Raw genomic sequence first — 15,283 nt, forward strand, 5'->3', positions numbered from 1 at the left:
TCTGGCTTTTTACTAGTTAATCACAGATAACAATGTCTCAAATTTGTCTGCCCAGACTAACTGCAAACTGGGAATCCTCTGATCTCAACAGGTGTGAGCCAATAGGGCCAAGCCTTTTTGTTGTTTTTTTTTTTTCTTCCTGATGCATTTGAGGTGATTTTTAAGTCCTAACTCCCAACACATTTGGGAGTGGGTAATTGTGTAAATTTAGATCATAGGTTATTAGTGTTTTCACATTGTATTTTGTCTATGATGAGAGAAAAAGAGAGATGGGCTCTGTCCCCAGAGCTGACCATGGTCACTCTCAATTCCCTCTTAATACATGAATGAGCAAGTAAATGAAGCCTTGGCTTTGAAACCGGGGTCAAGTCCTCTGACAGCTTATTCTGTCCTGTGAGACAGCTGTTAGAACACACAGAGCATGACTTGTGCCAGGTGTTCCACAGATAGAAGCTCATTTCCTACAGATTCTATCACTATTTTCAAATAAGGGAATAGAAAGATTGGGTAACTTGCGGAGGGACAGCTAGGGGCTATGCTGGTACATGGCAGAACTGGGATTCAGACTTGTTCAGAGTTGGCTCTGGCTCATCTAACTAAAGTCTACTTGCTTACCCACTCTTGTCTGCCCACAAAGAACGTCAATTCACAAAGAAAAATAGTAAAAATTTTCTTTGGGTTCTTATGAAATCTCCCTCAAAGACTATTTCCTGGGAGGGAGTGTGTGTATGTGTGTGTGCATACGTCTGCATGCGCACATACGCTTCTGCACACGTGTGCACACTTATGTGCTTGCCAGTGCTCAGGGCCTGGGCACTGTCCCTTAACTCTTTCAATCAAAGCTGGCACTCTACTACTTGAGCCACATCTTCACTTCCAGCTTTTTAGTGATTAATTAGAGATAAGTATCTCATAGACTCTCCTGCCTGCCCAGGCTGGCTTTGAATTTCAGTCCTCAGATCTCAGCCTCCTGAGTAGCTAAGATTATAGGTGTGAGCTTCTGGTGCTCAGCATGGCAGAATTTGAACTCTTAAGACTTTGGAACTTTTTGTCCTTTTTTGTACATTGCTCCCTGATTTCTACAGAGCTTTAACTCTGCTCAGTATCCAACCCTGGACTGCATTAAAAATGGGTAGTCTCCAGCCTAGATATAGCTGAGGGGTAGGGGGCCTCCCATCACCAGTGCAGCCCCTTATTTAAGACAGGGTCTCAGCATTTGGGGTTAAGTCAAGGTAGAGGGTGAAGTTTGAGGGCAGGAAAGAAAAGGAGAGGAAACTTTGGGGTGACATTGTGCAAGCGAGGACAGGCTGGAACTGGAGAGAGGCCTTTGCTGGCATCCTTAGAAAGCCAACAAGACATTCAAAATGTGACCGTTTTGTGTTTGGCAAGTGTTGCTAGATACCATCCAGACTTGGTGTAATGAAGACATGTTCCCAGCCTCTGACAACAAAGTTGGGCTCTAAGTCCATGTCCTGTATTTCTGCCTCTCTCCTGTTGAACCAGATATTGGGCTTGGGGCTTGGTGTTAGTGTTTGGGGGGTTTTCCAAAAAAAAAAAAAACCTGAAAGTTTTATTTGACTGAAAGTATCCTAGCTGATTTACTGCTTAGTCTAGATTAAGGCAGTGTTTAACCAGTCCCACTCCTATTCTCCAGCTGGGGTTCACAGGATGTGCTCAATCCATGTGGCTCTCAAGCCACCAACTAGAACAGTGTTGTCTGAGGTCCACTCATCCCTGCGAGGATGGACAGTGATAGGGTGCAGACAGGATGGGGGAGTCAGTCCTTGACAGAGATGAGCAGACTCTGGGGCTGTACCTTCACTTGCATGGATAATGGTTTTCCTCCTAATGGTTTTGCTCCTAGAAGCTACTTTTGCAAAGGGAAATGTTTGAACCCTCACCTATGCCCTTGCTCTTGACAAATATTTGGCCAGTGAGACAGGCTGGAGTGGACTTGCTCACTGCCCAGGAGTGCCTTATCTGTTGGGCGTGGGTACAGTGCTCACTTTCCTGTTTGCTCTCTGTACACTTAGTGGAGCGAGTTGGAACTGGCTTTGGCTCCCATGATTCACACTGAATCTCAGCTTTTCACTATTCTCCCTTCCTCAGGCACATCTCCTGCCCACCCTGGCCCCAAACTCACACCCAGCTCCCCATTCATCTGAAACCCTTATGGATGCTTCAGCCTCCTCTGGGCTTGGCCTATACTCTGTCTTTCCCTCGGAGAACCACTTTGATCTATCTATCTATTTAGTTAGTTATCTAGTCCTGGGGCTTGAACTCAGGGCCTGGGCACTGGCCCTGAGCTGCTTTTGTTCAAGGTTAGTGCTCTACCACTTGAGACACAGCACCCTTCCTGGCTTTTTCTGTGTATGTGGTACTGAGGAATCAAACCCAGCGCTTCATGCATGCTAGGCAAGCACTCTACCACTAAGCCACATTCCCAGCCCCACTTTGATCTTTAAACCAGCTAAGTTCACCCCTTCCTTTAAGAGGTAATTGAGACCACGCCCAGTTCAGCCACTTTGCCTGCTTGGGGATGGTTGTCTGCTGATAGTGGGACTTGAAGCCAGTGTCTGGGTGCTGTCCCTAGGCTTTGTCAGCTCATGGCTAGTATTCTACCACTTGAACCACAGCTCCATTTCTAGCTTTTTGGTAGTTAACTGGAGATAAAGGTCTCATAGAGTGGGCTGGCTTTGAACCATGATCCTCCAATCTCAGCCACCTGAGTAGCTACTAGCATCCAGAAGTCACCTTCCTTTTCCCAGTTGTCCCTCAGTATCCTCGGGATATTGGTTCAGGACCCTGAGGGTACTGAGTCCTTATGTAAAATAGTTTTATTTGTATAGAACCTACACACATCCTCCCATATGCTTTAAATCATCTCTAGGTGTCTCATATAATTAAATATTAATTTAATTAATTAATACATGTGAATGCTTTGTAGGGAATAATGACATATGTAGCATGTTCGGGACAGATACAACTTTTTCTCCAACATTTTATTCTCGAGACAAGATCTCATTATGTAGCCCAGGCTGGCTTCCTGCTTTAAGCATGCATATGGAGGATGACAGGCATGAGCTACCAGGCCTGGCTTTTCTGAATGGTTTGATATGCAATGAATCCACGTGTACAGAGCCTGCAGATGTTCAGGAGTCCTATCATTGGCTATTTGTGCATCTTGTTTCATTTGGCTATTAGCCTCCTGGTGAGCGGTGCCATATCCCCAGTTGCAGAAGATATTGGGCACAATGCCAGAAGCTTCACACTTACATCCATAGTTTCAGCCAATTCACACTAGCCCTCAAGGGGGAACAGGGGAGGAAGCATCTGTCAATTGCTACTTGCAAATGATGAGGGCAGGGCTGAAGAGGCTGAGTCAGTTGCTGCAGGATCTCTCTTGGGACCCTACAGGCTGTGTAGTGTAGGTACTGTGGGGGCATGCATAGTAGGGTGTTGGGTCTGTGTGGTGCAGACACCAAGGAGATAGATTGCAGAGAAGGGAGTTTTACTGGCCCCAGCTGTCAGAGGTGACAGGGAGCCTCTGCTGTAGAATTCTTACATAGTGCAGGCAGGAGCAAAGGATCATACTCCAAAGCTGCCTCTACCTCCCTTCTGCCTGATCTGTTTTCCTCTTCCCCCTTGCCCTCCCAGGCTTGCTCTCTACTCTCCTCAGCTCCCACCTAGATGGTACCCTGTCCTGTGGTAATCCTATACTCTATCCCCTGGCAGGGTGGTGAAGGGCACCATTGCCCATTTCCCAGGTGCACAACTCTGGTTTATAATGATTTCACCTATCTACAGAAGTCACCTCCACATGAGGTGTCATGTAGAATTAGCTTCTGGGACGGACAGGGACTGGTGGCATCTTTCCTGTAGGAATATCCAGGAGACTACACCCCACAGTGGAGGTATCAGATTGGGAGGATGAAGACTGAGAGAGTAGATTTTCGAGGGGTTCTATTGTTTCTCATCTGGAGGAAATTAATCGCAAAAGTCCTTGTATTCTATGGCAATTGAGAGCAGGAAAATTGATAGAGACAGTAGGGTTAGCAGAGATACAATGGCTGAGCAATGGCTTGAGACTTGGGGTTTGTTTTGAGATGGTGAACCATAAGGTGATGACTATAGGTATGTGGGAAAATATTAACACCCCTGAAGGCATGCTTCAATGGGAGAATTCTTTGGTTTGTGATTAGATCTTATTAAAGCTGTGGAAAGAGAGAGAGAAAAAGTGGGGAGAGAGAGAGGGAGAGAGAAAGAGAGACTCCCAACTATCTCACTATGAAATTTGCTACAACAGATAAATCATGCAAGGAAAAAAGCCAGCCTAGCCAAGTACCAGTAGCACACACCTAGTAACTAATCTCAGCTACTCAGCAGGCTGAGATCTGAGGATCACAGTTCAAAGCCAGCCCAGGCAGGAAAGTCTGTGTGAGACTCTCATCTCTCATAAACTACTCAAAAAAAAAAAAACAAGCTAGAACTGGAGCTATGGCTTAAGTGGTAGAGCACTAACCCTGAGCAGAAGAAACTCAAGGACAGTGCCCAGGTATTCGAGCCCCAGGATGCGCGCACGCACGCGCGCACACACACACACACACACACACACACACAAGCTAGCCTAAATTTTTTGAAGGGCCCCTTTGCAGGGTGACATACTCTGAGGGTCCTGAGGCTTGCCAAGAGTTAGGTTGGCACACAGAGTGGGTTTTGTTCTGTGGACAACTGGGGTTTCAACACTATAGACTCCATGAATCTGCATGACTTTGTGTGTATGTGGGTGTGGGTATGGGTGTGTGTGTGTGTGTGTGTGTGTGTGTGTGTGTAAGCCACACAGAGAAAGATGTATACAGAGAGAGAATGTGTAAGCCACATAGAGAAAGATGCATACCGAGAGCGAATGTGTTTTTCAGGAATCTTGTAAAAGCTTTTTTGTTGTTGTTGGTCATGGGGCTTGAACCTGGGCCTGGGCACTGTCCCTGAGCTCTTCAGCTCAAGGCTAGTGCTCTACCACTTGAGCCATAATGCCATTTCTGGTTTTCTGATGGTTTATTGGAGTCCCACAGACTTTCCTGCCTGGGCTGGTTTTGAACCACTACCCTCAGATCTCAGCCTCCTGAGTAGCTAAGAATACAGGCGTGAGCCACTGGTGCTCGGATTTTTTTTTTAATGTGCCGATACCGAATCTTGAATTCAGGGTTTTGCACTCTCACTTGGCTTTTTCACTCAAGGCTTTTTCACTCTACCGCTTGAGACATCATTCACTTCTGGCTTTTTGCTGGTTAATTGGATAGAAGAGTCTCATAGAATTTTCTGCTCAGGCTAGCTTTGAACTGCAATCCTCAAATCTTAGCCTCCTGAATAATTAGAATTACAATTGTGAGCCACCAGCATCTAGCTGATCCACAGTACTATCAAGACCTGTAATTGCAGAGAAGTTTCCGTTCAGGTCCCAGCCCCATCCTTATCTGGATAGAGGACAAGGAGATGAGGTTGAGCTGATTTCCCAATGGGATCAAGAAGAAATAAAGAGAATCCCAGCTAGACTGTGACTTCATCTAGGACACTGAGGGTGTTATGCTGCTTCTCTGAACAGGAACTCGCTTACCCTAGGGACACCACCTGGGGTGACTTAGCCAATCCTGGGCTGTGTGTCTCGCACACTTGTCCTCAGCCACCCAAGGAAAGCCGAGTTTCTCACCTGGGTCTCAATTCCCAACTTCAACTCTGACCCAGCACTTGCTGAACATGGGGACATCGAATGTCAAGTGTTTTTAAAAAATGCTACTAATGTAGTATGGCTAATTTGATTTGTTCTGCAAAAAACAGAAGAATATAGTGAGATTTTTGTGCCAGTACTGAGGCTTGAACTGAGAGACTGGCTCTGTCCATTTGTTTTTTGGTTCAAAGCTAGTGCTCTACTACTTGCGCCACAGATTCTCTTCCACTTTCAGATGGTTAATGGAGACACAAGTCTCCTGGATGTTCCTGCCCCAGATGGCTTTGAACTATAATCCTCAGGTCTCAGCCTCCTAAGTAACTGGGATCACAGACATGAGCCACTAGGCCCAGCTCTGCTGGTTGTTTTGTCTTTTTGTTTGTTTCATTTTGCAGTGCTGGCATCCTGGGCCTTTTAACCTGCTAGGCAAGTGTTCTGTCACTGAACTACAACTCAGTCCTTGCTTTTTTGTTTTGTTTTGTTTTGTTGTTTTTTGTTTTTGTCAGTCGTGGGTCTTGAACTCTGGGCCTGGGCGCTGTCCCTCAGCTCTTCAGCTCAAGGCTAGCACTCTACCACTTGAGCCACAGCGCTACGTCCAGCTTTTTCTGCTTATGTGGTGCTGAGGAATGGAACCCAGGGCCTCATGCATGCAAGGCAAATGCTCTACCACTGAGCCACCTTCCCATCCCAGTCCTTGCTTTTTTGAAACAGAGTCTCACTGTGTAGCTCTGAACTCACTTTGCAGCCCAGGCTTTCATTGAAACTTGCCATTCTCCTACATTTGCCTCCTGAGTGCCACGATTATAGGCGTCTGCCATCATGCTAGGCTTGTTGCTACCATTTCATAAAAGAAAGAATATTTTAATGGTAAGGCAAGTGGGAAGGAAAGAATGTCAAGATAATACTAGGATGAAACTAGATTGTGTAAGTTTTTTCTTGGAATGATACGTTGTGCTTCAATTCCCCCTCTTGACAAATGGGTCAGTCCTTGACTCATGACATTGTTAAGAGAATTATCTGAGTCATGTACTTAGATCGTGCCTAGCATAGATAGCAGTGTAATATAAGTGTTCATCAAATTTAAGAAATTTAGTCATATTTAAGAAATGATGGAAGCTGAGTGTTGGCAGCTCATGCCTATAATCCTATAGGGCTGGATCAAGCCAGTTCTGGTAGGAAAGTCCATGAGACTCTTATCTCCAATTAACCACTGGATGTGGCCCTGTAGCTCAAAGTGGGAGAACACTAACCTTGAGCTAAAAAGCTCAGAGACAATGCCAAGGCCCCGAGTTCAAGCCCCATGACCAACAAAAAAAGAAAAAGAAAGAAAGAAATGATGGAAAGCAAGACAGCAGTGACTTGAGTATCTATCCTAGCGCCTTGAGGGAACACAAACGAGACATTTTTGGTGAGGAACATGCCTACCCTGTTCTCTTTGCCTCCATCCTATGTGTGTGCACTCCAGGATCCCCATGTGACATCTGGGACTAGGGCCCTTGGAGTTGTGCTTCCCTCTGGTCTGACAGTCCCTTTGTTTTCTCACCTACAGATCTTTGGGGGCCTGGTATGGATCCTCATTGCCTCCTCTCTGGTGCCAATCCCCCTGGTCCAGGGCTGGGTGATGTTTGTGTCTGTGTTCTGCTTCGTGGCCACCACTTCCCTGCTTGTCCTGTACATAATTGGCGCCCATGGTGGGGAGACTTCCTGGGTCACCCTGGTGAGTTGAGTACAGGATATTTGGTGGGGGTGGTAGCATTGACCTCTCTGTCTTGGGAGGCCAGCTTCTCCAGAGATAGGGGGAGGCTACCTTACGACATCTTCTAGCACATTCCATGGCTTAGCAACCCAGCCTCAGTTCAGACTCCTGCGTAGCAATCCAGGACTCCCAGCAATAATGTGGTCAGAAGATGGTGGGCAATATCACCACACCCACCCACATCTGGCAGGCCACCATTGGCACCTCAGCCCTCCAGCAGAACTGTTTTCATCTTGGGGGAGTGGGGTCCCAGAGGCTGCCCCGTGGTCGGGCCATGCTACCTACCTGACTCCCTGGATACTGCCTTCTAAGCAGGGATGCCAGAGGATTTGAGGGTCAAAATGGACTATGGTTTCCCTTCTGTATAAGTTCTGCTTGGAGGCCCTGGGAAACAGTAAGAGGGAACGCTGTTTCTAGAAGCTGGTTAGGGCCATTTGGCTTGGCTTCTTTCTCTTAAAAGGCTTCCTAGTTGGACTTTTAAAACCACTTCCACATTTCAACCACACAAAACCTTCTTTTAGTTTCTTTTTGCTTTGAAATTTATCAAGAGTCAAAATCAATGAATAAGTAAAACCACCACAACAAAACAAAACAAAACAAAAACAATGGAAAGGCCTGGACCTGTCACATCCTTCTCTGGGCAAGGTGGTCACTTCTACCAAGTCACGCGGCAACCATGGATGCCCCATCTCTAGTGTGGAACCGGCTCCTTGCTCAGCATTCCAAGTTCTTACCTGATCTGACTTTAAGGAAAGCCCTGTCCTTTTCTACCAAACTGCTCACTCAGGACCCAAACGAGGGAAACCCACTGGTCAAATCCTCTGGGAGGTGACAAGCTAGGTTCAAAGGAAGTGTGAGGAGATGAGGAAGAGGCTTGAGCCTTGCCAGGTGGGGACAGGTGGTTCTAGGCCAGGATGTGTTTTTTCTCCATCTCTCTGACACTTGCCCTTTCTGATCTGCAGGATGCAGCCTACCAATGTGTTGCTGCCATGTTTTACCTCAGTGCCTCGGTCCTGGAAGCCCTGGCTACCATCTCCATGCAAGATGGCTTCACCTTCAAGCACTACCATGAAAACATCTCTGCTGTGGTGAGTCCCTGGCTGGCCCTGTCCTGTACTGTGGTTCTACTGCAGAGGTTCTGAGCCAAAGCCCACAGCTGTCTCCTTCTATGTATGGTTCACTAACTTTGGAAGGAAATCAAACTTTCCCTTCATTTCTGAAGCAGCAAAGCCCCCTGGGAAGGGAAGCAATGTCTCCAAGACTCAGTATACCTGGGCCTGGATAGGCGTAGAGACTGATGCTGGGCACACTGGACCCAGGCAGACATTTGAGGAGGTGATGGCTGCTGAGTGTCCAGCATCATCAAGCACTCCACAGATTATATTACCCAACCCTGAAACCACCCTGTGACATCAGTGCTACTGCCATACCATTTCACAGGAGGAGATGCAGGCATAAAAAGCCTGGGTAAGTTGCCAAGATTAGCAGTATTTAGTGGGCAGGGGCTCTGCCCTTTATGCCCTTAGCAGTTTGGACAAGTGGGTCTAGGGGTGTTAGTACCTCATGCCTAAGATCCTAACTACTCAAGAAGCTGAGATCTGCGGACTGCAGTTTGAAGACAGGTGAGGCAGAAAGGTCCTGGTGACTCTGATCTCCAATTAGCCAGCAAAAAACAGAAGTAGAGGTGTGGCTCAAGTGGTACAGCACCATCCTTGAGAGAAAAAGCTAAGTAGAACCACCAGGACTTGAGTTTAAATGCCAATGCTGGTACAGAAAGAAAGAGAGTGGGTCTGGCCATCTAGGTCATATGCCATCGTGCACCACACCCACCACACACTGAGATAATCAAGGCAGGAACACTTTAGTTGGGGAAGGATTTTCTTTTTAATGAAATGAACCAGAAGGTCAGGGGGTAAGAGACTCGATTGTTTCCTAAGATTGTTTTCCAGAGTAGGGGATATGTGCCCTTCTGAGACCAGAGTGCTAACTCATGATGCATTTCTAGATGTGAGTCAGGTTCAGTGCATAGGCTGTAGTTGAGAAACACTGATTTCTACTCCATTCTAACTTTTCTCTCTGAACTTTTATCAACAGGCAGAGAAGTGAACACAGTAAACAGCTCCCAGAAATCCCCCTCTTGGCACTTTGTAATTTCTAATTATTTCTAACTTCCAGTTCAATTTTACCTGCCTTTGAACTTCATATAAATGGGATGTACAGGGTGCATTTTTTTCAATGGCTTCTTTCTCTCATAAAAATTATTTGTAAGATTCATTCAAGTCAATTGCTTATCCTCATAGCTATACAGAATTCCACTGTAGTATGATAACAACCTCTATTTCTCCATCCCACATTAATAAAGTTTCTATGTATCATGAGTGGAGTTGACAGATATGAGTATGCCCAGACAAAGTCAGCAGTGCTAGAATCAAGATTCAAAATGTTCTCGGGGGGGGGCAGATATACTGAGCCAAAATCACAAGGTGAAATCCACGCATGAGGTCCAAGCCACTGCACCAGTATACTGGGGAGAGAAGTCATCAATACTCAGAATTTAACCCAGATCTTGCCCAACCACAGTGTGTCTTAGAGGTGGTCATTCTAGCAAATAGGAGGCACCATAATATCTGTCTTATACACTCTCAACCTTTAGAAGCACTCAACATGCCTATGGCCCTCTCTCTGGTTTCTAATTAGAACAAGTCTCAGAAGCTAAGCTTCTCTCTTTCCTTTATGGGTGGAGGAGATTCTTTTCCAGGAAGGTCTCTAGTGCTGGGAGAGGTTGACTGAGGAGAGCTGGAGATTTCTGGAGCAATCTGGAAGTTTTTAGATCTTACCATACTGGGCAATTAATGCGTCGGTTTAGAGAAAAGGATTTCTGAAGGTCAAAACATGTCTGTGCAGGTCCTAAGCTCTGAATGTCTCCCTATGTGCCATTTCTCAAGCTCATTTTCTGCACCTGTGGGGACTTCTGAGATGTTCCTGCCAAAGGTTCTCACTGGGCCTCATGTCCCCCAGATGGGGACAGATGATTTTGGGGTGCTGCTCATGCTAGTGTGACCGCTCTTTTACCACAGGGTACTTGGGAGTTCCCAAACAGAGTTCTCTAAAATTTGTTATTAAGTAACTCAGTTACTCATCGCCTTGGGCCAATGAGGGTGGAGAGTTCACCCATGCGTAAGGACAGGAGGAGTGTGAACAGAGCAATGACATTTTCAGGAGTCACAGAAGCGTATCTATCCCAAATGTTGTGTCTGGGATGGAAACTCTTGACCTCCACCCAAGGTCACAAAACCAGGTGCAGATATTGAATTTGGGAGCAGGTAAACCTTTAAAGAGATCTGCCACCAAGAGTAGGATAACAGGAATACACAGAACGTAATGCACACTACAGGTCACTAGTGACTATTTGCCATATTCCCAGGACTTTCGTTCGCAGTGCCAAAGTAATAGCACCATTCATCCCAAGAGCTTCTCAAAAAGTTTTGCCTGAAGCTGGGTGTCCCCTATATCATCCTTCATGTCCCAGGAGGCCTGACTCTCTCACTTATCCCTGGGCAATTAAAAATCCTAGATTAAGCCAGGTACTAGCCCACACCTATAATCCTAGCTACACGGGAGGCTGAGGTCTAGGATCATAATCTGAAGCCAGCCCAGGCAGCAAAGTCTATGAGACTTTTTCCAATAAACTAATTTACAAAAAAAAAAAAGTAAGTTTTTTCTGGCTCAAGTGTTAGGGCACTTGCCTTGAGCAAAAGCTCAGGGGTGGCACCCAGGCCCTGAATTCAAGTCCAAGGACTGGCATAAAAAGTAAATAAATAAATAAATCCTAGATTGAGATTCTGATAGAGTCTAAGGATGGCCAAGTAGCCTAGAGACAGAAAACTTATGTTTCCATAACTCCTCGTCCAGCCATGGGTCACATCTGGGGGCCATTGGTCTTATTGGTATAAAGGAGAGAAATTATCCATAGTCTTTTTTGGGGGGAGGAGGCAGTTTTAAGGTTTGAAGTCAATGTTTGCTAGGCAGGTACTTTATCACTTAACCTCCCTTCTCCAGCCTAATAGTGAATGTTGGTATTTTCCTGGGATGCTTTCATTAGAGGGGTCTTTGAGAGCCATGTGTCAAGTCAGCTAACTCCAATCTGACATTGTGCACTGGTGGGTAGTTCTTCCTCACACATGAAGACCAAGTGAGCAATAGCTAGTCCCACTTGGGACTCTGTACTGGAAAGACAGGGTGAACATCTGAGCAAGAAAGGAAGTATGTGGGGGGGGACAAAAGCAGCTTGCCCATCATGCCCCTGAAGTACCATGTGATGCAATGTGAACAACCCCACTCCCTCTGCTCTCCCATTAATAGCTTTTCCTTTGGTTGCAGGTGTTTTCCTATGTAGCCACTCTGCTCTACGTGGTCCATGCAGTGTTTTCTCTAATCAGATGGAAGTCTTCCTAAAGCAGCAGCACATGTGCTAGAAACCCAGATGATGTCAGCTCATCCACCAGCGCAAGTTTCTAGAACACAGACATGATGGTGAAAAAAAAACCAACCACACAGACCACACACACACACACACACACACAGCAACCCTCTATCTCTCTTGCAGGTGTCATGTTTACGCTCCCATAGGCCTTCTTCCAGGGGTGGGGGGCTGGCTTTGTTTAACTTCCATCTACTGAGCTATCTTCTTAGGGCCACTTTGTCTGAGAGTGGGGCTAGTAATGGAATTGGAGACCATGATCTAAGAAGGAAACAATAACCACCCAACTGACCAGATCTTCAGAACCACCCACTGGAATTTTCCACAAGCACCTTTGAGTACTTCAACTTCTGGCCTGTTTCTAAGTCTTCATGAATATTCTGTGTCAAAGAGACTGAAACACCCAACAAAAATCTCCAAGATGTCCGTGGTGGAAGATTATACCCTTTGAAATCCTCCATAAAGTGTCTTTTATGTTCAATATTTTATGGGGTTGTTTGTGGGGGAATGTTTTTAATTCTTCACTATTGGATCTTTCTGAGGAATCCCTTGATTTTACCTGAGTCCTAGCTTCTCAGGAGGCTGAGATCTGAGGATCATGATTTGAAGCCAGCCTAGGCAGAAAAGTCTATGAGACTCATCTCCAATATACCACTTAGAAAATGATGGAAGTTGGTGCTGTGGCTCAAGTGATAGAGCACTAGCCTTGAGCACAAAGGCTCAGGAACAGCACCCAGGCCCTGAATTTAAGCCCAGGACCAGAAAAAAACAAACCAAAAAACCTGGTCATGTGCCAGCCGGAGGCTACCACTTTTCCCTACCAGATCTGTGTTCCATGAGAATTTTTCTTAATCTCCCCTTCCCACCAAAAAAATTAAGTGTAGATGTTTACTCTCACTCTTTATAAAACTAAACTGAAATGTTCTGGACCATGTGGTCAGTGTTCTGTTCCAATTACTGATGTGCATAGGCATATGGCCTGAAACCACTCCATGGAAGAGAAAGGGGACCTGCTACAATGTAAAAAGTAAGGTGAAAAGTGACAAATGCCACATTTTGGATGTGAGATATCTTGTCTACAAGCAGACCCTTTGACTAGGAAGAGATTCTAAGTTAGGGCCTGAAAAACCCAGCTCCTCTTGATCCCGTGGTTAAATAAGTGAATGACATTCCGGAGATGGGACCCAAAACAGAAGCCTCAAACACCATCAGCTCCCTGCCATGAAAGTTTGCAGGTAGCAGATATCTGACTTCCTGTCAGCAACTAGAGAATAAGAATTGAAGCAGAGGATTTAATTAGGCAGAGGATTTAATTAGTGTCCATTTGTTATTCCAACCAACTTGGAGATAGGTCCCTCTACTAAACTGGATCTCAGACTTGTTTTGTGTTTTAGTGCTGGGGGTGGAATCCAGGGTGTTATGCATGGAAGACAGGTACTCCACTACTACCCCAACTTCTAGCCCTATTTTGGACCTTTCTGGCACATTCAGGAGGTCGTTTGTGGTCCTAGGACCATTGTTACCCAAAACCCACTGGTTCATTTAACACAACCAAAATGTCATAGTAAATCTTTAGTAAAAAAAAAAAAAAAAAAGGTCGGGGCTTTATCTTAAAAATTAAACTATAACTTTAAGACAATGAGAAGTTTGTCATGTTTAACAAAACTGAAACTGAGTGTTGATTGAGGAAAGTCTCAATTTTTCAATAAAACTGTCTCATATTACAGTAACCTAGAAACCTGATGCAAATGAGCCTCAATTTTGGCAGAAGAAAAAAGGGAGGAAGGGAGGGAAAGAAGGAAGAAAGGAGAAAGAGAGGGAGGAAAGAAAGAAGGAAGGAAGAAAGGAAGGTAAGAAGGAAGGAAGGATTTCTCAATGTCTTAAATTTTTAATTATTTAAAGGAACTTTCAAATGATCTTTCTTGTTTTTCACTTGCAAATTTTTCTAACTCTAAAACTCTGTAATCAGAGATTTTGCAGCTGATTCTCTGACATGACTCATTTCTTCTATGCAGAGGCACTTTTTTAAATTTGCAGTTTCATTTCCCATTTGAATCAAATCCTATTTGAATTGCACCTGAAGGGGCTGGGCGTGACTTCACCTCCTCCCGCAGCTCAATGCTCAGCTATTTGTATCCAGAATTCAAAGGTGGCAGGTACAAGGGCTTGGCAGATAGGCAGCCCTGCTTACCTTGGGGTAAGCCCTGGTTCCTTGGGGAACCCACCATGTCTAGGGAGGAGGGCTTTGTCAGAAGCCTGATGGGAAACAGGAGGAGTCAGATCACAGTGGTGGGCACACTGGCTAAGCACCTCTGTGTCCGCTGGTGGCCCCTCAAGAAGGTGGGAGGTTGATCTACCCCTTCCCCCCAAAGTTTTTTGATTCTGACAAATCTTATACATGTACACCAGGAAGTTGTGTTGTACTGGTAAGAAGTTGCCTCTAAGGAATACTCTGGTGTTACCCTCAAGAACATGTGGACATTCCCGACATGCTGCCTTCTCCATAGTCCTAACTTGAATCAAAAATATCAGGTAGGCCAAGAGCAGATAGCAAAGCCTGTAATCCTAGCTGCTCAGGAGACTGGGCCCTGAGGATCACAGTTGAAGCCAGCCCCATCAGAAAAGTTCATGAGACTCTTAGCTCCAATTAGCCAGAAAAAAAAGCCAGAAGTAGAGGTAGGGCTCAAGTGGTAGAGCATCACCATTTGAAAGAGCATGAGACCCTGAGTTCAAAACCCAGTACAGGCACACACATGTACACACACACACACACGTCAGGTAACACCAGCACCCAAATGCTCAAAAAAATAAAACAACAACTAATCATCACCATGTAGCCATCTTGTTGGCCATCCTTGGAACTCTTGCCTTGTGCAGCCTCCTCTCATGTTCCCCATGACCTCAGGAGATGGCCTCCTTATCATTCGACAGTGAGATCTTGCAGCTGGTTTGGGTCAGCTCCTTTGTCATTGTGGCTCTGAAGAACTCTCCCTTAGTGAGCCCAGGCCTGTCCTTATGCAGGCTCTGATGGAGGTGATGGGTCAGATTTGAGGCCTGCAATTGTGGTTGAAGCTAGGCATGAGGGACAGCCCCAGGCTGCTAGCACAGCCTGGAAAGATGGATAAGCTGCTCTCGACCGCTCTGTCATCACATAGTGACTGCTCAGGTGGCTCCTGGATTCCACTTTGAAGCCAAACGTCTGTCCAGAAGATAGGTTGCAAAGGACAAGAATAACTAGGTGTTATTAATTCATAGAAGAGCCAGCCCTGCAAGCTCATGCCTGTAATCCTACTCAGGATGCTGAGATCTGAGGATCACAGTT

The 15,283-nt window shown here is 45.7% G+C and overlaps 1 protein-coding gene across 1 annotated transcript in view; it reads left to right on the plus strand.

Annotated features, from left to right (window-relative positions):
- Mal (mal, T-cell differentiation protein) overlaps window positions 1-12,442 on the plus strand; it is a 25,747-nt gene extending 13,305 nt beyond the window's left edge. Inside the window, exons 2-4 of the mRNA XM_013019852.1 lie at window positions 7,275-7,442; window positions 8,444-8,569; window positions 11,862-12,442. Coding sequence (XP_012875306.1) covers window positions 7,275-7,442; window positions 8,444-8,569; window positions 11,862-11,936 — 369 coding nt within the window. The 3' untranslated portion in view covers window positions 11,937-12,442. The remainder of the gene's footprint in view (window positions 1-7,274; window positions 7,443-8,443; window positions 8,570-11,861) is intronic.
- Window positions 12,443-15,283: the final 2,841 nt, after the last annotated feature.

The sequence above is a fragment of the Dipodomys ordii genome, unplaced genomic scaffold, assembly GCF_000151885.1.
Source record: "Dipodomys ordii isolate 6190 unplaced genomic scaffold, Dord_2.0 Scaffold47, whole genome shotgun sequence".
NCBI lineage: Eukaryota > Metazoa > Chordata > Mammalia > Rodentia > Heteromyidae > Dipodomys > Dipodomys ordii.